Source organism: Echinococcus granulosus (genome assembly GCF_000524195.1).
Source record: "Echinococcus granulosus chromosome Unknown EG_S00001, whole genome shotgun sequence".
In the NCBI taxonomy this organism is placed as follows: Eukaryota; Metazoa; Platyhelminthes; class Cestoda; order Cyclophyllidea; family Taeniidae; genus Echinococcus; species Echinococcus granulosus.
Window position 1 is genome coordinate 3054281 of NW_020170381.1, and position 23149 is coordinate 3077429.

The 23149-nt window shown below is 40.9% G+C and overlaps 3 protein-coding genes across 3 annotated transcripts; 2 read left to right on the top strand and 1 right to left on the bottom strand. All coding sequences in view use genetic code 11, as the record gives it.

Annotated features, from left to right (window-relative positions):
- Positions 1–1839: 1839 nt before the first annotated feature.
- Positions 1840–10665, top strand: EGR_00341 (hypothetical protein; the record flags this gene model as incomplete). Its single annotated transcript, XM_024489590.1, has 7 exons — positions 1840–1916; positions 2056–2130; positions 2163–2383; positions 3515–3587; positions 4245–4410; positions 7614–7744; positions 10446–10665. The coding sequence occupies 7 exons, from the start codon at positions 1840–1842 to the stop codon at positions 10663–10665; spliced, it is 963 nt and encodes a 320-aa protein (XP_024356268.1).
- A 2942-nt stretch (positions 10666–13607) lies between these two features.
- EGR_00342 (cAMP-dependent protein kinase type II regulatory subunit) lies at positions 13608–14711 on the bottom strand (the record flags this gene model as incomplete). Its single annotated transcript, XM_024489591.1, has 1 exon — positions 13608–14711. One exon carries the CDS (start codon positions 14709–14711, stop codon positions 13608–13610), a length of 1104 nt encoding a protein of 367 aa, XP_024356269.1.
- Positions 14712–17527: 2816 nt separating this feature from the next.
- Positions 17528–22896, top strand: EGR_00343 (Ubiquitin-conjugating enzyme; the record flags this gene model as incomplete). Its single annotated transcript, XM_024489592.1, has 6 exons — positions 17528–17632; positions 20115–20189; positions 20222–20374; positions 20406–20488; positions 21587–21815; positions 22825–22896. 6 exons carry the CDS (start codon positions 17528–17530, stop codon positions 22894–22896), a joined length of 717 nt encoding a protein of 238 aa, XP_024356270.1.
- Positions 22897–23149: the final 253 nt, after the last annotated feature.

Consider the following 23149-nt stretch of genomic DNA (forward strand, 5'->3'; position numbering starts at 1 on the left):
GGGTACCGATTTTATTCATCGAACGATATTTTTCAAAATTGGTTTGTAACAACATTGTAGCACTGGAAATTATCGCATCTTTTTCATGCTTTGCGGGCACATAAACCATCTCGGTATCGTGGGGATTTACACGAAAGTGTTGAACTCATTTGTCTTCCAAGCACTGCATTCGCTTGACTTGCACACTGCCTGTAATATTCAAACAAAAAATAATTTATTTTGAGGTCTTCTACAAAGTATTAAGACTTTCCCCAAGTTTTGCTTCAAGCGTGAAGAGAAAGAAGCACATTAGTAAAATCCTGTGACGTTCTAGGAGAGCTTTTAAGAACTGAAGGTAGTGCAATGCCTCAGCTTGCCTTTCTCGACATTGGCGAATTCGTTGGTTGAACCTGATGGCATTCGCTACGCGAGCAAAGTCTTTTATCCAAGCCACAGTCTAAGTCTGCCCACTCTTCCACCAAAAATTATTGGAATGGAGGGAGCTGTCTTCGAAGGGGAAGCCTTGTAATCATCCCTATTTTACTTTCCATGGCAAAATATTCTTCCATTAAAGAGCACCCATGTGGTGATTTAATCACTTCTTAAGTTGTTCGTAATTTATCCATCTTCAAGCATCTATATGAAAAAGTGCGTGTGTAGCAGGAAAAACTGGAGGAAGCTGTAAATCCCATGCATGTAGCGCTCCACCTGTACTTGGTGACTTCTACAACGAATGCGGGACAATTCGAAAGTCATTGATAAGGTAGTTCCATGCAAATTAGGCGTTTGTATAAGTCTAATTGTATCTATTAGTCGTAGCTATGGTTTTGTTTTTTCCATTTCCATTTGCATACAATCAACATTCTGTCCTCAATTTTAGATAACTTCTCTAATCTTTCAAGATTGAATAAAATGTTTTTAATAACAAAAGTACTCTTGACTAACATTGACCCAGGCTAGATGTGGGATTTTTAAAAACCATGCCTTCTATTTGCTACGTGACTTGCTTAGTTTACACTGGATTTTGTAGTGTTAACGACCAACTTTTGCTCCTGATGGTCACAAATGTTGAAGCAATGTATGGTTCTAAGCTGCTCTTAAAACTTGGAGCTTGGCTAATGATGACGTGATTACAAGCCTACGTAGAAAATGTACCCGAAAACTGTTAGAATTTTAAGCTCAACAGACTTAACACTTCCAAATTGTAATACGTCTGTTGTTTGTGTTTAACTCGCAGTTTTGGCAAAGGGAACAATTAGGTGCTCCGCCATCGCATCTTTGAGGGGTGAGTTGGCTTCCGATTATATATTCCGCCTTAGTATTATGCCTTCTTTCGTCTTCAGGGAGGTCTCGGATAGCTACAGGGTACTTATGTTCCGATTTGTATAAGCCCTACTTTGTACTAGGTGGCAGTGATGGTCGCACTGCGCCACGTATTGCTACAGGCAAATCTGGTCCATTGTCTCAAGATCTTTGCAAGGTAAATTCATTTATTTTGTCCACCAGGTTTTGAAAGAAATTATTGGTCTTATCAGACGTTTTTATTCTTAAAGTAAATATCTTTGGATTTAAAAGATTTCAGCTAGTGTATTTTGTGCAGGAGGTGCGTTGACAATATAGAGGCGCCTACTTCGAGAAAAGTTACAATACCATCCGTCGTATTTATGTGTACTCTTTTATTGGCAGTGAGACTTCAGAACTCATGGCACCCGGTTCACCAAAATGTATTAAATTGCAGCCGCATATTCAGACCTTCAACTCTCTCCAATGAAAATTGGCCTACTTTTAGCATAAGCTTAGGCGATCACGGCGCCTTGCCCCCATCTCAGCCTATCGTCGCAGTGCTCCTACTGTTCGTGCATGACCAAAAAGCCGAATCCTAATGCACTTTTTGTACTTAAGGCAGGATTTTGGGATATGTTTGCTTCTTGCTTGAGGTTTGAGTATATTAAAATAAAACTTACAGTCCCTATCGTTTTCCTAATTAAGAGGTCATTGAAACAATAGCTGATTTGCGGTCTTGCTGTTTCTATAGCGACATCGGCCCGTGTTTTATTTTCTTTGTGAAATGGGAAGCCACAATGCAATTGCTTATTATGATTTCTGTGTTATCAAAGAACAAAACATTGTGGGTGTTTTACAAAAAAGTAGGTGAACTTTCACCGTTATTTACATTCCAAAAGTCTCAACAACATGGAAATTTTTAATGTACTTCATATAAATCAGGTGGCATCACTAATTTCCATCTTGCCTCAACAGAACCACACTCTAGGGATGGGGTCATTATTAACGCCAAACCTGCGTTGGGTGGTTGATTTGTGTGGTGTGAATAACCTATGTAAATGCATTGATACATTCGCTTTATTCTTCTCGTTAATTGTTGTTCATTTTGAGTCTAGATCAAGTAGTTTTTAAAGTGTAACGGCTTCACGTGGGTGGGAGGAGCGACTTAACTGCAAAACTGGGCTAAAGTGCTGCAAGCCGCAGCTCCTTTCCTAAGCACTGGATTACCGTCCATTCAAGGTAGGAATAGAGTCGCTGGTAATTATACGCCAAAGGACCTAGAAAAAGTGATGATGCTGAAGTTATTTTAGGCATTTGTCCACTATGGCACTGCGGAACTCTTAAATTAGAAGAATTAATCAAGCCATGCTTGAAAGTTCAGATCAGCATCTTCTCCGCTATTTCAAAAGCACTTAGCGAATGGATTGTTTTAAAGTGAATTTTTACTCACAATATTTTTGCTATTCTGCTTTGCGTCTTCCAAGTTCTACCTAAATTCGTACAATTTTATGTGAACCTATTGATGTGGCTTATCTTTGGCGGTCTTCAAAAGATTCCTAGAACAATTTTTATTTGACGCCTAAATTCAAAAATAACATGGATTTTTCGAAAGGGTGAAATATGGGCTGACTTAGCTTTGTGTTTATCTACCTAACCATGGCATTTGTAGCGCCCCTAGACTTCTCTGAAGACAAGAGAAGGTCTAATACTTTGTCAGAATATGTATTGTTGTCGTGCAGTAGGACTTGTGGCTACTGGCATGGGCTGGAGGCCCGGCTGCCTGGCGGAGCTACAAGGCGCAGCCCCTAATTGGCTCGTTACCAATACCGAGAGTTAGACCGACAATTAAAGCACTGCACAACATCTTGCCAATTCGATGTTAGCAACTTTGTTTCCAAATGGCTAAGTTGAATCGTTTACGCTGCAGAAAGTGAATCTGTATGAAGCTGGAAACAAATCAAACGTGATCTATGTCTATTTACGAAATTCAGTTCAGCAGGAACTGCACACGCATATAAAGTGAACTGAATAAAAAGTTTTATTTACTTCCAGTAACTCCCGCCATTACCTTTTTCATACTAAATCTGCAATTTTATGTCAGAGAATTACTCTTTTCTTGTGGGTCAAAATTCGGGATAAAAGCTTATTAGTTCGGATTTAACACAAATATTGCGTGCTTGAAAGCGTATTGGGCAATTAGAGAAGTTTTCACATAGTAAGTCCACTTCTCCCTTTTTTTACCTTAAAATAGTGCAAGACAATATTCTCTCAATATTCTCATTGAAAATGAAACCAGATTTGGGGGAAAGGGTTTCATCACGTACGTAAGTGGCCACGGAGCCACAAGCCTTCGTACACACACCCACGAAGTCATCCTGGCAGAATCCAAGCCCACGCATCCACACACGATCAGACTTGCTACGCTCCCTTTGGTGTCTAATCCCCTCTCCCCTCGTGTAACCATCATTCACCGGGAAATCTGCCCTCGCACAAGCCTGAAAGTAAGATGAATTTGGTGCCAGGTACTATTCCGAGACCCCGAAGCAGTGTCTAGAAATAGAAGTAGTCAGCTAGAATAACTAAGATTAAAGCATCCCATTCGGTTTCTAAGAAATCCGAAACTTGAGGAAAAGTACGCATTGTTCTAAAACAAATAATGGCTGATAATACGACTTCCCCGCAGTTTTTTACAAGCTGTATGCACATTTCGGTGTTTCCATAGGCGTCATGTTCACTTGACCTTTAGCAGTCCATTGTGGTGTTTAAACATTCATGCCTTTGTCTGTTGGAGTGCTTTGTTAGTGTACACACAAAGATTAGATCGAAAAGCGTAATTAGCCCTACTCTACCTTAGGTGAGAGTGCTTTTGAGCTGAGGTCTCGAGATCACGGGGTGCCCTTTTTGTCCCTCTAATATGCAACCGTGAGTCAAGGTCAAGCACAGTTGACACTAAATGATCCGTTTTCGTTTTCTGTACATAGCTGGAAGTTTCGAGAGCCTTCTCCATCAGACCGTGATATGGGAAAGCTCACAATATACTGCTTTGAAAGAAGTACAACTGAGCATTTTCATTTGTATTATATGATAATTATTTCCATACGTACAGATATACAGACTTTCATAGAATATGAGAAAAGTAATGCATTCGTTAGAATACAAGGGGTGTTTTAGCGCGAATCAAAAACGGTTTAAAACACACTGTTCCATTAGAATATTTGTTTTTTTGGTTCTGTACTCTCCATCCTTCCTGCGAATAGGAAGTCCTACGAAAATATTTAACCGAATGCCTTTCCAGAAGCCTATCGTAAAAAGTTTTTTTGAAGCATTCATAAATTATCGTAATATATACGAATTCCTTATCCGTTTGCCTTGTTTATTATCGAAGGAGAGGAAATAGGTAAAAACTGAGTTCCATCTAATTAATGTTTAAAGCCACTTCCGTTCTGAAAAGAAACCAATCTACTTGCCATATGGAAGATTCAGTTCTAAATAAGTTGCAAAATTGGGTTAATCGAGATCTGAAAGCTGTATTTGTCAATTGCAGATAAATTGTCTAACTTCGTTTTCGGTTACATTTTTGGGCATGAGACCTGTCAACCCAACGAAAGGACGAAAACTGGCCTACCCCCGGGCTTCCAGGTCACCTTCACTCCCCTTTGCATAATTTTTTAACTGACCTTTAGAAAACCGCTAAATCTGCCGAAACTAAATGGTATTTTGAGGGAGCGATTTCAGATTAATACATTGAGAAAGTTGCTCTTTAAAAATGCTCCATTTAGGGAGAAATATTTTCAAGCAACAACACCATTCCAAAACTTGATTAAATTTGGCAATTTAGCTTAAGTGACAAAGCAAGCAGCCCAATTTTATAGATTATGTAAAGGTTGATTAATCTCCCACGCTCAGAGGAGGTTAGTATGGCTCAAACTTTTGCTTGAACCTTCAAGTGGATAGCAGTACCTACAAGGCAGAAAGAGAGAAATTCTTTCATGTCATATTATTCCATTCCCTACATTTTCAATTATCTCCAAAATTAATGCATTGCTGAAAAACGTGAAGTGTCGTAAGGGAAGTTTTTGTTTTAAGATTGTGCTATGTTGTCAGATTGCCTCAAAGGAATAATTTAGATGACTTAAAACACCGATTGCTAGATCAATTTCGTTTTCCAAGAAAATGAGATCTCCTTATAGCCTTCCGCTGGCCTCCTTTAACACCCTATTCTCTGCATTCACGGTGTATAGTAGTGACGTGTATGTTTAATGTCAGTTTTTTTGGCATCCGGTGGTTACATCGAGATTACGACTACCTTTCAATCCATTCCATCAGCTGATAGGTGAGGATGTAGGCTGGGTATTCTCCTCTCACCCCTAACACCATTTTATCCCTTTGGGGAAGGTAGGGTTGTTAGCTGCCTCAATATAGACTCATGAACAATAGACCAAGAAAAACTCTATTTTAGGCTACCCTCTTTGCAAAGGATATGGTCATAAATAGTTGGTTTCAATGGAAATTTAGTTATAAAGTTGCCTAAGATGACTCAACTCGAATGCACTACCCAGAGTGTCCAATACCTTCCGTATATTTGCCCGAATTTTATGCATCCCCAGACATTAAATGGGTCAAAATGACCTTTCAGGTTGGTTTATCGTTCTAAATTACTGTTTATATACGTTGGCCTACGGCAAAAGCGGCAAAAAGGGTAAGAGGATAGGCATAAGCTCCATAAAAATAGAGAGTGGGGAGAAATGTCAATTGCTCCAATTATTAGAGTGGATACGATTGCAAACTGTTTTGTCGCGTAGGTGTAGCTTGAAGTGGCTAACGCCATGACACTATCAAGATGCATATAACAATTTTTGACCTCTGGTTCAACTTCCGCAGAAAGCCTAGGAGCCTCATTTGGGCAGCTTCAATTCACGTAGTGCTACTTTAAGTATCTAACAAAGCAAAAAGTAGTTATTTATTCTCCTCTTTATTAGTCTAACCTTAAACGTATGTACTAAAATTTTAATATATAAATTTTAAGGCTTTAGATAGTGTAAGTGTTCCTCAATGCTTACAACAGTTTTATTTCAATACGCAGTAACCTAAAGGCGTCTGAAAGCCAATTTGAAGAGATTAGCACTTGCTTAATATGAACCTCTGGATTCACTTTTTGTTGTAAGTTTCTTTTTTCTATGATAAAGTCTCACCAAACGTTTGAACTCCTCTAATAACGCTTCCTAAATTGATATTCAGTATATTTGTAATGAGCTGGATGTTTGTGTAAATCACGGTTTTGGCGACGGGCCATTTGGGGGCACCGTTATTGTATGTTTACTAGGCGGGCTGACCCTCGGGCCATGCCAGTAGCATCCAAACCCTTCTCTAGGCCGTGAAAACATATCCTGCCCTAGTACTACGATCCTCTTCGTCTTCAGAGAAGTCTCGAGGTGCCGCTGTAGTGGCAGCAGAAAGCTAATTCCATCCTAAAGGCCATCTGTCTTGATTTTCATTGATAGATGATAAACCTTAGCGGGGCGGAAGAAGTGCATATTGCTGGGGATGAAAGAATCGATGAGGATCCATGACAGAAGAACCGAAGATGCCGTCTATCTATGGCAACCACCCCAGTCCCTTGTTTTGCAGGAGAGATATTAGCATTTGAAATGAAACCAGCCGTGAACCATCTAAACTAGTTCTTTGCGGAGCTGCCTACTGTATTCGTGTGGAAATATCAAATCTGTGAACACGCGATTCCCCTCCCACTTCTCAACTAGCAATATAGAATCCAGATAGGTATGGCTGGGCAGCTCTGAAGTGAGAACACTGTTACAAGGGGGATTAAACGCCAAACTCCACCTTACGGAGCAATGTTACATCTCGTCCTTTGTTCCTACGACCGGAGATGAACAACCAACCCACTCCCTCGTCCCCCATTATAGTTCCCGTACAGGATGAAACTCCATTTGCAGTAGAATTGGCAAGAGGGATCGGTAACATTTCAGTCAAGTATCACCTTAGATACATTGAAATTCGATGACAGGTACGGCTGGCTCGTAAGTGTTACTCTTAGAGCACTGATTATGTTGCGATAGCTGACGCGGAAGGTTGACCAAAAAGTGGGTGGGGGACAACGCTCAAAAAAGGCGAGAGGCTATGTAATACTTTGGTTATTTGCTTAAGGAGCCACTTAGGGGCTCCACCATTGTATCATCATCGGGTGGGCTGGCTTTTGGGCCGTGTCAGTAGCTCCATGCCCTTCTGTGTGTCGAGCATATATATTCTGCCCCAGTATTACGTCTTCTTTCTTCAGGAAAGTCTCGGTGAGCTGCATATTTCCCATATATATATATATATAATGAACAAAGTTAAATTTGTTCTTTACTTATGGTAAATGGCTAATTAATATGAGATGTTTAATAAAAAGGAGGAAAATGTCCAAAAAACTTCAATATTCATTTCATTGCCTATCCATTCTTTGGACTGAGATTTTCCGCAGGTAGTCTGTAGTCCCCGCCCATAGTAGACTACGCAGATGCCCATCAAAGTAGAATTATTCGTCCAGTGGAAAACGCGACTGTTTTATGCACGATATCAAGCGCGGTTCTGCTGGGTTTGCATTGAAGTTTAGTAATGAAAATATCTTTGCCTTTATGACGTAAACTTTCGTGGGTACATGCGGAATCCGTTGCCTGTGATTGATAAAATATCTTACCATTTACCTTTTACTTGATCTAATTTTCCATGCCCAGATAGTCGCCCTGATTTTTCCGAAGTGGTTGTAAAAGCACCGGAAAATTGTCGCCATTGTGGAGCCAAATTTCTTTACTGCGCTGCTAGTTTAATGTCATGAATAATTACCTCTGAGTGAGCTTGTCATTCGCATTAGCTTGACTGTGACATTTAGAGAGCGAAGGAATATTTTGTTTGTTGTCCCTAACTCTTCTAAATAAATAGGAAAATCGCTTTCACCGGACTTTGCACATTATCACTTTAAATAAACGCTGTGCTTCTTCCTCGCACTAATTTGTGCTTAAATTACTTTTACTTTCTCTGCTGATAGCTCCTGATGCCCGGTAGAAGCGAGTGTCATTACTTTGGCTACAACAGCTCAGCCGTAGAGGGGAGTAAGTTATTACAAAACCAAGACAGTTACCTCTTCTTGGATGACAACGACTCCTGGGGCATTCTAATGGTACTTTATCCATTATAATCGGTCTAAACTACCTACCGAAAGGTATCAGCTATCTCAGGTTCCCGTGATGCACGAATATTTATTACCGTGACAACGTGAGGGTCAAGTAAGCTTGTTGGGTTGGAAACGAAGAGAATGGAAAAAGATTTAGGTATAATGTTTTGTGTTTGAAGCCCAACTAGTTTCAACTTGCCTGCTGGTCCGGTCGGGTGTGCACCTGGCAAAACCGTGGATGTAGTTTGCATGATTTTTAATGCACAATTTCCCCTCTACACCCCACACTTCATCACCTACAATGTCGTACCTTTATCAGCCTTACCACTCTGCCTATGTGCGAAGCCACGCAAAAGCCCTTCGTGTGTGGTGTCTTGCTCATTCCCGACCGCCCTTACTGTTGCTGCTCTCTACTGTGCTCAAAACAATAAGTGCGCTTTCCTGCACCATTTACGTTTTTAAGTGTCTTCTACGCAGTTTAGGTTCAAAGAAACGCCTATCATATATCTATTATAAAACATTTTATCCCGATTTGGGGGCTCCGATTCTAAGTCAAACCAGGTGCACGGTTTCATGTTTGATGAACAATTAAGCCATGCTTGTCAGAAGACCAAATCGTGTTGTATTGATCTGAGTAAAAATGTGTCTGTCGACCCCACTTTTTTTGAAGTGTTAATTCCAACGGGGTTGAGGACAATCGAGTTTCGGTAACAGGATTGCCCTTATTCAGTACAAGATGTCACGGATAGGTTGTGTGCAAAACTTACACCATATTGCACTATTTACCCCGTTAATCATAAATGTTGCGAGTGTGTTTGTATGTTCAAAGTGTGGTGGGGCCAGCTGTGCTTGTGTCACTGAGTGTTCGCAACCGACCCTGGATGTTGTTGTGTTTGCAAGTACCCACGTCACTGGCACACAAGCCTGTCCTCAAATCTCAATCACATCATTCCTGTTCATTTAGCCTAGGTTAGGAAGAGAAACTTAACGCCTTTTGGCTTTCATTTTCCCTCATTTGTGATCTTGAACTTGTTTATGATCATAAGTCCTTGTGTCAGTCTGCACGACTATCTTAATTAAGAAGAGGGATAATCACGAAGCTGTAGCAGATTTGTCATAAATTGCCATATAATGAAATCACTGAACTATTTTGGTTTTTTACTAAATAACCCGTAAAAAATATTTATCAACAAACCGTCACTAAAGGTCATAAGTCTAGATCGGGCTGCAGGTGCAGGTTCTCACAAGGAGGCAAAAATCACCGAGTCCACACAAGCAGATATTTTGCGCTTTATAGGTGTAAATAGTGGTATTAACTGTACTCTACTCTGTTTTTTTTTATCAAAATTGTATGTCTTTGGGGTGGGCACCGCTTTTTCCCCACCCAACACGTATGGTGTTATGCTTCACTGTCAGGCCCACTGCATGGGCAACCAGTTGATTGATAGGAGCGAAGGATTGGGTGCACAGACTTCAATGCCGCCTACCACACGCGCACCATCCTTGGCTGGGCACATACATGTGCCTCTTTTCGGGATTGTGACGTGTATTTTCCAAATCACTTGAAATATGCTTCATACCATCGCCCTCATCAATTCTGTGTTGAGCGCCTGATTGTGCACGACAACTTCCAGCTAGCGCCTAATAGCTAATCTCCGCAGTTTACATCAGAAATGGACCACCGTGTCTGCGGGCACGCAAGTGTAAGCATATGCCAGTTTTCCGGTCAAATCACTTGAGGCACCAGCAATTAAGGCCTCAGTTGCGCATCTTCTCGAGAAAGGGAATAGCAGAAATGCTGGTGTAGGTGATGGTGTGCCGTGAGAAAATCCGCTTCATTTTACTAATGCGCTAACGGTGGCACCACGTGATCCGGTAGCTCATTTTACCTGCCTGTACACATATTATCAAGGGAGGGTGTGTGCTACGCATTTTGCTACAGTTACAGCAGTTAATTAGGTTACCCTACTGCCTTAATTCTAACACACTGTGTAACAAAACTTACAATTAGATGTCACTTCAACCTTTTCGATCAATTTCCACTTTCCATCTGCGAAAACCTTGTACAGTTGCAACGGCCTCCTCATAACAAAGACCACTTCACTAAGCACAATTCCAGCAAAATAGTTTCATGTATATGTATTTTGGTAAAGATCATAACGGATATTTGTTGCGAAACTTCAATCAGTAAAGTAGCTAAGAGACAAATATTAAACTCAAGAATTTCCTAAACCTCTCCGATGGTGATCAAGCGTAACTTGGTGACTTTTTATTCACAAATGCATTTACCACCACGCATCGGCTTCTTTTTTTCCGCCACCCATATTGTTTTGGTGAAAGGCACCACCCATGGAATAATGTGTTGCGAGAAGGCGTGTGCATGCGCTTGCTCTCGCACTCGTTAGCCTTCAATGAAACATCCTCCACCTGTCAGGGCGCCTACACGTGTCTTATTTACAGACGCCCTCCTTCACTGCCTCCTGTGGAGTGGCGACAAAAAATTTATATGGTCCTCTATTGTGATTGGCACTTGTGGGTAAAATCGTTAAAATACAACTGGTTTCTTCTCAAGCAAAGGAAAGATGGTCTAACCTTGCAGCTACCATTAAGAGTGGGGGTTTTTTGTGGCACATTAGTTTCTGTGCTTGCTTGTAGAAAAAATAAAGGTCCGACGACTAAAATCAGTGCTCAAATCACTTGGCTCCATCGATAGACAACATATTTGCAAGTGTCTCTGCCATTATTAACTCCACGCGGGTAGGATTTCCCCTTCGTTCTTCCCATAGAAAGCCACATTTTGAATTGTAATCAGAAATAGCTTCCTTGCATGACTTTTAGTTCTTAGGGATGGCGGGTCTTAGCTCAGATAGAGCTCTTACGTAAACGGATTGCGACTTTTTGTCTTTTCGTGTGTGAACATTCGTTTAACCGATACTAAGGTCACAGTGGCCGCATGTGCCAACAAAATGTCAGTTCTGGTTGGACAGATCAGCACGTCCAAATGCTATCACCAATGCTGCCTTCATATGGAACCGATAGTGGTAGCCAAAGGTATATTTTAACCACCCCACTGAATAAAAAGTTCACAGCACGCGAGCTAACAGAACAAGCCACATTTTTATGAAATTTTGCTGGTCTGTTCATTTTGTAAGAACACTGATTCACCTGAGCGAGAAATAAGTCCCGGAGAACTGAGCACGATGGAGGTCATAGATGCGCATCGTTTTCACGTTTACGATACAAAGAATAATGTTGCGAAATTACAACTACTAGTTGAAAATGTCGTTTACCTAGAGGGAATAGACTAGTCAGATATGCTTGGGATGCCAGTGCCAAAAGAGTATCAGTTGTACCTTTACAGTTCCGATAGCCTTGGAAATTATTTTAATCAAGCATAACTGGTAGACATGTCCGACTATCAACCTTTTTTAGTACATTGACTGATTTAATTTCATGATGCTATTAAGGAAACTAAAGGGCCCACTTTTGCCAATGACAGATAAAAGACTACGCGCTTAATAATTCCCTATATTATTTATCTTTGTGCCCGGAACACGACGATATGGATTTACTCGCTCATGTAGTCTCCGAATTGTCGCTAGACTTAATCTGACAACCATGTTTACATTTCAATGGAACTGTTTGGCTCTTGTAGGCTTAACAACTGTAAGGGTTGGAAATATTCCATTTTCTCAAATATTGCTCACCTTGAATGCAAAATACACTCAAAACGCTTAGCAATGGCCCTTGCCACAGTGGGATTTGTGTCTAAATTTTACAAAGATTGAGCGCTTTTTGTTCCCCACCACAAAGTAATCACTGGTATACAAGCATAAGCAAGTACGCACAGGCGTCATTCAAACAACGGGTCAGCTGTTGGGTCCACAGTTGATTGGGCACGCACCCAAAAGTGCACAATAATAATTCAAATCGGTAAGGAAAAAAAGTGCAATGACCATAAAATAACACATCACAGTATGAATTTAGTGATTTTCATAAGTTGGTATCAACAGGTAGCACAATGGTCTGCGAGACCTCGACCTCTTATGAAGCACCACACCACGCATTCGATGGTGTCGACGACGCGTGCGCACAGATAAATGGTAACATGCCAAGGCAAACGGCTCAATCCCAAAACTGCCCCACCTATTCCACAGCCTGTAAAGATGATCTAAAAATGGAAGCATCGATTTTTCTGTCACGTGTAGTGCTATACAGAGGGATTTCGGCTGCCAATACTGAGGTCCCCGGAAGATTTTGTCTCTTATCCATGTTATTTGTGCCTTTGTTCCATTACACCTTTTCATCCCTTAACCATAACTAGTGATTTAAAGACAATTATTTTGATTGGCAAATTTTCAGTCGCTTTATAAACAAACATGAGATATGAATAACTGCATACGAATGAGCTCGTTTATATGCATGAAGTGGTATGAGTTAATGCATAAGTGACGGAACCACACACAGAGAGGAAAGGAAGGAGAGTAGATCTAAGAAAATGAAGAGCTGGGAATCACTATTTGTCGGTTTGAAAGGCGGTGGAAAAATAGCTGTGATTTTTAATGCATTATCACGAGGATAATTGTGGGAATTGGAAGAGAGTAGGGTAGGAAAAACAAAGTGAGCAACGTCATGTGTTTGACTAACATAGGTGGGAAGAAAACTTAAACTTGGAGACATACCTTTGAGATTGCAGTAACAAAGCAGTCCCACAGAGTTGCGCCGTTCGGTGATTGCCGTTGCATTTTTGTTTGCTTAGGATCGTAGCGCGTCCAGACAGCGATTACGTAGACGGATACCACACCCCTACGAAGGCCGACCTGCAAGTAATGCAGCTTCGGGATTGGGAGGGAGTAGGATGGATGCATTCGGTTGTGTTTAACTATGACACGCGGAAAACAAAATGGTGTTTTATTGGCATGAAGAATGCTACACTCCAAGGAACGCACGAATGTACCCAGAAAAATGCATCTTGCAGTCAGCATTCGTCTGAGGTAAATGAGAGGATAAGCCTGTGACTACGTAAGGAGTTTTACTGATGACGGTGAGGGCTATGAATATTTTGAGGTTTGTAAGCACGGATTACTTGTGTAAATACAACATGGAAGCGGATAAGACGAGGAGGAGTAACAAGAAAGAGGAATAACGAGGAGTAGATGGAACACACTGTTCCCTAATGACGCAACTCGGGTACATTGTCTAGACTGCCGAAAACAGACTTCAACTGATTCTCATAGTTGTCAATGTTGCGCCGAAGAATATCGAGGCAAGGTCCAAGGAGACGCTCAAAACTGCCTACATCGAGAAGAGCCAACTTTGTTCGGGTAACTGCATAGGCAGAGGCGGCGCGAGGGTGTTTGGTCAGCAGAGCAAGCTCACCAAAGTAACCTCCCTTCTTGATGCGAGTGAGTTCAGTTTCCTCATCTGACCCTGACTTTTTCATGGTTATTCGAACTTCACCATCCTCAACGAAGTACATTTCATCACCTTCCTGTCCCTGACTAATGATCTTTGTGCCACCCTCATAAATTTGCGTGTGGAGAGCGTCGGCAATGCTCATTCGTTCGTAGGCACTGAGGCTCTGAAGAATGGGCACCTGGTTAAGTAGCTCCTCGTACATTTGCCTCTTTTTGAAAGCACTCTTTAATACGATACTCCTAAATACTTCCCGAGTCATTGCCCACAAAATCCCAGGAGTGGTGGCTTGAATTGTAGCTGCTCGCGGCGTGTTATACATAAGCGCAAGTTCACCAAAAGATCCATTGTTATCGTATTGTCCAACTTTTTTCTCAACACCATCCACTTTCACAATAATGTCATAAACTCCTTTTTCGATCACGTAGAAGTTGTCACCATCTTCGCCCAGAGTAATGACCTTTTCCCCAACGTCCACCTTCCTTTCAAACATGGCATCAATGACATCCCGCATTTGATCCTCATCGAGGCACCTAAAAAGCAGAATTCCCTTGGTCGCATTGGCCAGTCTTTGTCGTTGTTCGTCTGTTTTCTCATAAACGACCTTTTCAAATTTGTCTTCCTTTTCCGGATCATAGCTCTCTGCTGCAACGCCTTGACGACGCCTAGCTCGAATTGGAGGTGCCATAATCTCCTCCTCGCTTTCGGCATCTTCGTTTTCCTTCTGTTGGTTTTTTTTCATTTCAAAATATTCCGCTGCAAAATTTATAATATTCGATGGCCGGTTGCGCAAAACAGCAACTGTGAAATCCTGAAGTATTTCACGCAGGCCTGCTGGCACGTCAACAGTCTTCTTCGACATTGGGTGTGGAGGCGTGTGCGTGCGGACGTGAGCGCGGGAACGGGTGAATTCTCTCCACCACTGATCAGTGAAAAGGATTAGCCAACTTCACGGCCCGACAGAATCTGCGATCCCTGCACACGTTATTTGCTAGCTTCGCGTTCATTGGCAGTCACCACTTGTCTAGCGTAGACCAATCACCTTCAAGGTTAATGTTAGCTTGCTACCACGTGCGCTTATTACCGCGACTGGGTTGCATGCGCACACCTCTTCGAGTCCTGATTGGTCGCCTAAGGCAGCCATGTTTTCACTACCATTAAGGTCTCGACTGCACGTAACACCACGTATGGCTAATCGAAGTATGCTGGTCCTGCCCACCAATTCTGTGCTCTCTTATGTGGGTCCACAGCGAATGAGCTTGAGATATTCGGCTGAGAAATGTTCAATTATGAAACTTTAAAGTTATAATCCTTCGATATATCTGTATAAATCGTCGATTTCGCTGTAACTCAGAATATGGTAACAATGTGTTATCACTGCTCTGATGCGTTCTGTTAGTTTGAATCACATTCCAGTTGACTGCACTTTCTGATTACTGGCTGCGAAAGTAGTAAAAATTACTCCATTCTTAGCTGAATTTCTCCTTCTGTGATTGCTCAGGCTTCTTAACACTCATGCATGCAATGGCTGGTGCACCTACTTGGTAGCACATCAAGCGTGGTGAAGACGTTGCGTATACAACTAGTGGATGGTTGTTCCCTTCAGAATAACACTATCGGTTTACCCTTGAGTGAATATGAGACCCTAGCTGGGAGGTTTTTGTTATTTTGAGACGTAATTATACTGTCACACAAGTCCCCAACCACATCCTTCGCGATGCATAAACAGTTTGTCGACAATTGTTTAAAATTTGGGCCTAAATATTGGGCATCTTGACCATCCATGCATGCAATTCGGCGTAGCCATCAGGCGCTAAGGTGTCAGCTGGTTACCAGTATGCTTTTACCCTCTCTTATGCCACCGACATGCCCATTAGCGAATGCCATCACCAACCCAAACTATTCGATGTTTATCGTCTGGTACTACAGTGCGACCTCTGCAGTAGTTGACAGCCATCCGAGCTCACCTAGTTGTCAACTTATGAACCAAATTTATCTCATTTCTCCAAATGATCTAGTGTTACGTTTTTTCATTGCTCTCGAAGATGCCAAGGAAATGTTACAAGGTTATTTAATTAAAATGACATTATTAGTGCCTACAGACATGTTGCCTAATTCGCAGTATCAGATCCTTCAATTAATTGATGGAGCTTTGTAAATGCCTCACACTCACAACAGTAGTTGCAACCCATTCGTTTCTTGAGCAAATTCTCTTCCACAAAAGTCGATTTCCAGATCCGAAGATGATGCAAATACCAGGTCTATAAGCGCTGTGGTTCCGGTTCTTTGTGGGTGAAGTGAATGTTAAATTTTCAATGCTTTTTCTTCTGACTTGGTCCAATTCAAATTAGGGACCAATCTCACTTATATATTGCCTTGCCCTTCGAAACAGTCACCACATGATTTGGCTCCAAAATGAATGCCAAGCTAGACAAAGAAATTTTACGCTTTTGTGTAGCTAGCGGATGTGTCGAGTTACGTAGATAGCCAAACCTTGTTGTATGATAAGGCATCTATTCTAAACGCATTCTACTTGCAGTCCTTTGCGTTTCACTCACAACTGTAAGCCAAGGTATTTTAGCACTTGCCTGTACATTTATTGAAATCCTGTGAGGACTTCCGACACCACCATTGTTCTCGTGAAGTAAAAGCGGTATCCAGTCCCTTAAAGTATGTGCAAGCTGTGAAGTTTTGTAGTGGAACATTGTTTTGTTTAAACCGACTATTCGGCAAAATATTGTATCAAAACGCACAGATTTTTAAAATCACTCATACTAGATGAATTTTTTTTCTCATAGAAGATGGGTGCATAGAATGCACAGCATACATGGTCTGCCAAATGATACCGGTATTACGAAATGGTTAAAAGATTGCCCTAATGTGGGATTGGATGTGATGCCTATTTTGTATTGCTTAGATTGGATTGAACTGACTGTAAGAGATTTATCTGCCTCCTTCCCAGATTTACTGGAAAAAAAAGTGAGTAAAAGCCTAAACGTTCCTTAAAAAAACACCTGCCTGACACGTTCTCCCTACAATCCAGAACGGAGCGACGCCACACTTAGGTAATGATTTGCATAATTGATGGAAAGTTTAGTAAATCATGGAGGAGCTGAGTAGAAGTTTTCTCAGCATTAAAACTTTTTAACTTTGAGGTGGTAATTTGAAGTAGTAAAGTCTAGTTGGTCCTTAAAAACAATCGCACACTAGCGTCAATTTTCAACCCATCGCCCTAACAGCGGCATAGGGTATTGTGAACCGACTCTTCACTTTGCTAAATAGTAAATTTATCAAATTCAGAAAAACTATCGCCAACTTCACCACGAAAGTCCACATTCATTGAGATCTTTGTTTCCAACCACAGGGAAAAGTAATATGATGGCATTGAGAAAACGCATGGGAGGTACGAGTTTATGCACTGCATCTATCTGTGCTTTTACATTTACTTCGATTTATTTGTGCAGATTCCGGGAACTTTCATCGGTTTCACAAAATGAGAGCTAAAACTGAATTCAGGAAAATATTCGTGTTCAAACGATGTATTTAATCGGATTAATTGTTCCCACTTAATCTTAAAAAGGGCCGTGCTGCGCCACGGAAGAACTCAATCCATAGTCACATCTTAATTGCGTTTTGAAGTTTTAATTTCCCACTTAGTGATTATTTAAAAGCATTTTTATGAAGGTTGCAACTGGTGCTGCAGGCAGGTCACGCATCCACCTCACCTACTACGGCTTAGCCGCGGCAGACGAGCAAACTGCAAGGCTGTACACCCACTTCCGAGTGAGCATCGCAGAGGCAAATATAAGACATTAAAATAGGCAGGCAGCTTCTTTTTAAGGTTCGGTTTCTTAAACGTATGTTTCATTTCACAGATAACTCGCCTGCACATTTTACTAATCAGTCTGGTGAATTCTCACGAATTTCAGGCATTCCCCATAAACTAAAAAAACTCCATGTGCTTTCCGAAAATCTCCAGTTTTTCCACTTTTAAATGCCTAAAATTATTTTCCCGGTTCACCATTACTTTAATTTACGCTCCCGACAACATTCTGATATCGTTTCTGAGGTTGACGCGAATGTATAATTTCCACTTGGGTAGGACAGTCGTTCCATAGAAGGGCATTTAATAGTAAAAAGCAACTTTCTAATAATATCTGAGTTTAACCGGCGGTGCAAAACATTATCCCAAACGCACTTTAACTAAATCCTTTCTCTATAATGTAACCTGTGTTTCTTTATGCCCACATCACATCAAGCGGCATTGTGCGACGGAGTGTTTACATTCCTAATACTTAAATGATCATAAATAAGGAAAAAAAATTGCATTAGCCGTAAATAGAGGGAGGGGAAGTGTTTGTAATTCGTTACAGAAGCGAATACGTTCGAGACAAAACCATTTAGCATAGTGGTTTTCTTAGAGGTGTCGCATTGCGAGCATTCCCTTGGTAATACCATTCCAAGAATTCCCACGCGACTATAGTCCGATGGCCACAAAGGCTAAAATAATTCACCAAGACATCAATTCAATTTCAGCGAAGTCAGTTGGGTAGGCATTGTGTTAACTGACTTTCACAAGTGTATTTCGCATGCATCACAGACCAAAAGACTACTTGATTTCCCTAGAAGTAACAGGATTATAGCGACCAGTAGGAGGAGGACTACTTCCGGCGATTTCCCCTAGGCGTTCTTAGTAAACGGTTTCCGTCTCTTTTAAAAATGGAAACCTAAGTTCTTCATACCTCACTAACAACAAAAGGCCACAAGATAATCAATTCAGGGGAATAGTGGAAACCGAAAAAAGACGGTATGAAGTATCCACTGTCCATTTGAACCACTTTTAGAAAAATTTGTACTTTTATGTGTGCATTTTAAGCATTAAGTACTTCTAGAACGTTTTAGAAAATACTTTGGAAGACGTTTTATTCGCTTAAGGTGTCAAATAGAGGACTTACTATAGTTATTTTTTTGCTAATATTGTCGTTAAAAAATGATAATGCATTGAAAACCCGCCTGGCAATAGTACATAGCCTATAAAAGTAATCAAGGAACTGAAACATTACCAAATTTTGAAAAAGATGAATATTTAAAGGCATATCCCACGTACTGTGAGGGGTTGAACTCTTGATAACTAGTGATGTAACGTATAATGAATTCGCAGGTTGTACTAACTTTTCTTGGAGTAATAATTCGAGCCATATGATTTTGCTAAGATTACTACCACTTCCGTTCGAATTTCTGGTACAACGTAGCTACGAGATGAGTGCAGTGATCAGGTTTTTATTTAGATACACCTTAGAGACCGCATGGTGTAATTCCATTTAGTGACAAGGCCCTGTGATCATGCCTGTAGCTTTCCAATCCTTCTCTACGTAAAAAATGAAGTCCCCTCCGTACTGGTATAGCTCAGTTCAACTTAAGGGAAGAGTGGGAGCGCTTCAACATGTTCCGGACGGTTGACTTACGATAAGTACCTTAAAGACATGCAAAAATCACCCAATCAAAAAAATTATAAACTTCTTTTCTGTCTGCCTTGCAAGATATTGCCGTAAAAATGCTTATAATAGTCACTTAAGATTATCGTGCATAGGTAACTTAAAACAAGCCCAGAAAAAAAGAACTTTTGACTGGCTTTCATTTTTATACAAGGAATTTATCTTTTGGGTACAGTATAGGTGGTCTGATAGTATGTTTAAACACACGGGCCCCTGACTCCGCGTGGGGTGCAGATCCGCAACACCCAGCCCTTCTCTACGTTACTTGCACATGTCCTTCACAGTACTTTGGCTTGTCACGTCTTTAGGGAAGATAGAGGCATTGCAGTGCCTCGAGACTTCCCAGAAGACGAATGAAAACTTAGGCCTCGGGCAAAATACGCATCGTCGAAGTACAATAGACCCAAGGGCTTAATTACGAAGCTTCTGCATAGCACAAGTGCACTGATTGCACCTTAAGGCATAGTTTGTTCTCTGCTACTTTAAATATTAGGCTGGTTTTGAATTAGTATTTGCTAAAAATTCATAAAGCCTTAAAAATGGGTAAAATTGTCAAGTTCATATTAATTTTACGATTTTTTCGAGATAGTGGATGACAAAATCTTAATTTAACTTAATAGTCCTAATTGTAAACGTATCTACGATAAATGCACTACAATCGTTGAAATGAACACGCAGATCTCCTTGTTTTTTTAAAATAGTTAATCAAGGTATTGCATCGAGCAGTTCGGGCGGGTTTCCGTTAGGGAACTTCTGTTGTGTGCTCTCAGGTGGTTATGGCTGGCTCAAGTCTTGCTATCAACCGTATAAAAAAGGAGCTTTTGGAGTTGCAAAAATCTACTGATGTAAGAAGAGACCATTATATATACCCCCTCAGAATGCTGATAATCCCATTGAAATCTATGCAGAAGCCGATAACATAATGAAACTGCGTGGTGTTATAGTCGGTCCGCCGGATACGCCCTATGCTGGGGCAAAGTTTATGTTGGAAATAATAATACCAGAAACCTACCCTTTCCTGCCTCCAAAAGTTTGTTTTTTCATAACCTAACCTCCTGTAGGTCAAGTTTCTAACGAAGATCTGGCATCCGAACATTAGTAGCGCTACCGGTGTCATTTGTCTGGACATACTGAAGGACCAATGGTACATCATTATCAGATCTAATTTGATGTTTACTACCGATCTTATCAGCTTTCATGTGCATATGGCTTTTTGCTATCGCTAATTAAGCTAACTGGCCTAGACTCATGTTTTTTTCACGGATGCATTAATGTTTTTACTGCTGCACTTTTTTCTCTGTAAGACGTTGGTCCTAAAGAATATGGAAGACTATTTCTCAATCTCACTAGTAGACACCTGTCCCGCTAGAATATGTCGAGTTTACTCTTATACGTTGTCATAGGTTTACGTTCACATGAAGTAGTTGCTGTAAATGTGGTAACTTCAAGTGGCACTTCTTAGTTTTTGAATTTTTTTGCAATATCCTTCAGCCGACCTGTTTTGAATGATGGTATCATCTTTTGAACCACTTTTCGTCCCCACTTAAGCTAAATCACCAAAGGTGGCAAATAGGTCCGTCATGGTCATAAAATCTATGCTCATCAGTTATTGATACCTCTATACTATTTGCTCTGGTTGTTAACGGTCTTCTGAAAATGCACAAATTTTTGAAATTATTTTTTGTTGCTGTTTTCTCTAGATTTCTTATGTTGGAATTTACTACTGTTTGTGAGTTTATTTATCCTAGTAAGATCGTACCTCGTCATTGTTTGACATAGCAAGCGGCGCGGAGAGTATATTGTCAGGAGTTGGTTCACTTTTCACTGGCCCCCTCTATAAGGATTATAGCGCTTTTTAGGGTTCCATATCAGACAGCCTTCTTAATTTAATGTTCATCAGATTCACTTTGCTGGTGCAAGGCCCCTTGGGAGGTGTTTTCTTGACGATTAGGCAGGTAGTGTTGGATGCTTTCCACTGCACTGATAACAAGTCAATTTTTAGAGTTATCTGTCGTGAGGCTAAGGAGTGTTGGGGACTCGCTAGGCACGATGCGGGCTATGTGCGCTTCGGTCAGAGGCCGCCTCATGATAGACTGAATTATTATGCAGCATTATTGGTAATTTAAGTGCAACCAGCATGCTCCATTTCATCCAGTGTAGTTTGATTGCAAATCACTCCTCACATAATTTTAATTGATGGGAGTTGGGCTAATCATTCTGCCCATTATTCGCCTTATTCTAGGGCGGCTGCAATGTCATTGCGTACGATGTTGTTGTCGATCCAGGCGTTGCTTGCCAGTCCTGAGCCGGATGATCCACAGGACGCCGTTGTAGCTAAACAGTTCAAATCAAATCGAAACGCCTTCAACATAACTGCTAAACATTGGGCCTCCATCTATGCGAATGGGCCTTCTAGGCAACCCGACTGCGAAGCTAAGGTGGAAAAGCTTATGCAAATGGGGTTTTCTGAGGTAATCATTCTATTTGAGACTCGGTTCTGTCAAGACAGTTTAAAAATGCATTCAACTGACTCCATAACCCATTTTTAAAATATTAAGTGAGCTTTTTCATCCCTGCATTACTCGTTTTTCGTTTCAGCAGAAACCCTTCAAATATATTTTATTGACAAAAATGATTTTTGATGGCTAAATCAACTTTAAGAGGGTAAAGTGTAGTATCTATTTCACCTGCATCACCTTTTTGGTAGGTTTCGTCGAATAGCCTCGTTGTTTATAATAACGAACCACTCCACTTTTCCTGCTTATCTATCTGTTTTCATTAATACAATATTGGAAGATGATGTGGTGGTGCTTTAAATGTCTTTTCTTGCGCCGTTTATTTACCTGTTCAGTTGTCCATTTCTGATCCTCCGTAGCAAGTGTACATTAGAAGTAATTGCTCAATGCGTTGGTAACATCTTTTGTCATACAATAAGGTATCACTGTTTTCGGTTTCCTGTTGACGGTCTTTTCGTGCTTCAAATAGCGCTTGAACCATCTGAGACTTCCAGCTGTCAAGAAAGACACCTGACAATTCTGCTTATTCGCATGTTAAATACTCCTATTCCCATAAGGGTATCCTTGTTCCGTAGTTCTCGTTTTGAACAAAATTGTTAAAGCCGCACTCTCCTCAAAAAACCGTATGCTAGTACATAGTGCACACAGTTGTTAAGCCCTTAGCAAATTGTTTTTCACTTACTGCAATTCTTCACTTTTAGGGTTTTAGCCTTCTTTTAGTTATTAATAATTCCCTAACGAAACTCAAACAGTTGAATGTTTGCTTCGATCGCCAACTATTGTTGTGCCATAATGAGTTGCAACTGGGTTATTTGTTTCTCTATGTGATTCCACGTCACCAATTTATTATTTTTTGTCGTCATTAGTAAATATTACTCGTTTCATTTACTCTCACTTTCGATATGCAGCTAAGGGCTGTTTGCGTAGATTGATGTCAATCGTATACTACTGGGATTCTTTCTAGAGCGATTCCAGGGCGGCACTATCGTCGAAGGACTGGGATATCCCAATGGCTGCGGAGTTTCTTATCAAATAGCCGCTTGCAACATCTCAGATGTCCCAATTCTCCTATTGACTTCGTTCAAGTTCTTTACTTGAAACCCCTCTTCATAGTATGAATAACATTCTCCGGATTTCGTTTCTATAAGTTCCTGCCAATATCCTTTATGTAAATACTGTCATCCACTCCTACATTGCCTCCATTTCAACTCGCTCAAAACAAAGCTCCTGCTCTGATGGGTTGTGGATGAGATGCGTAACATTAGCAACGATTGAACGCCTTTGTCTCA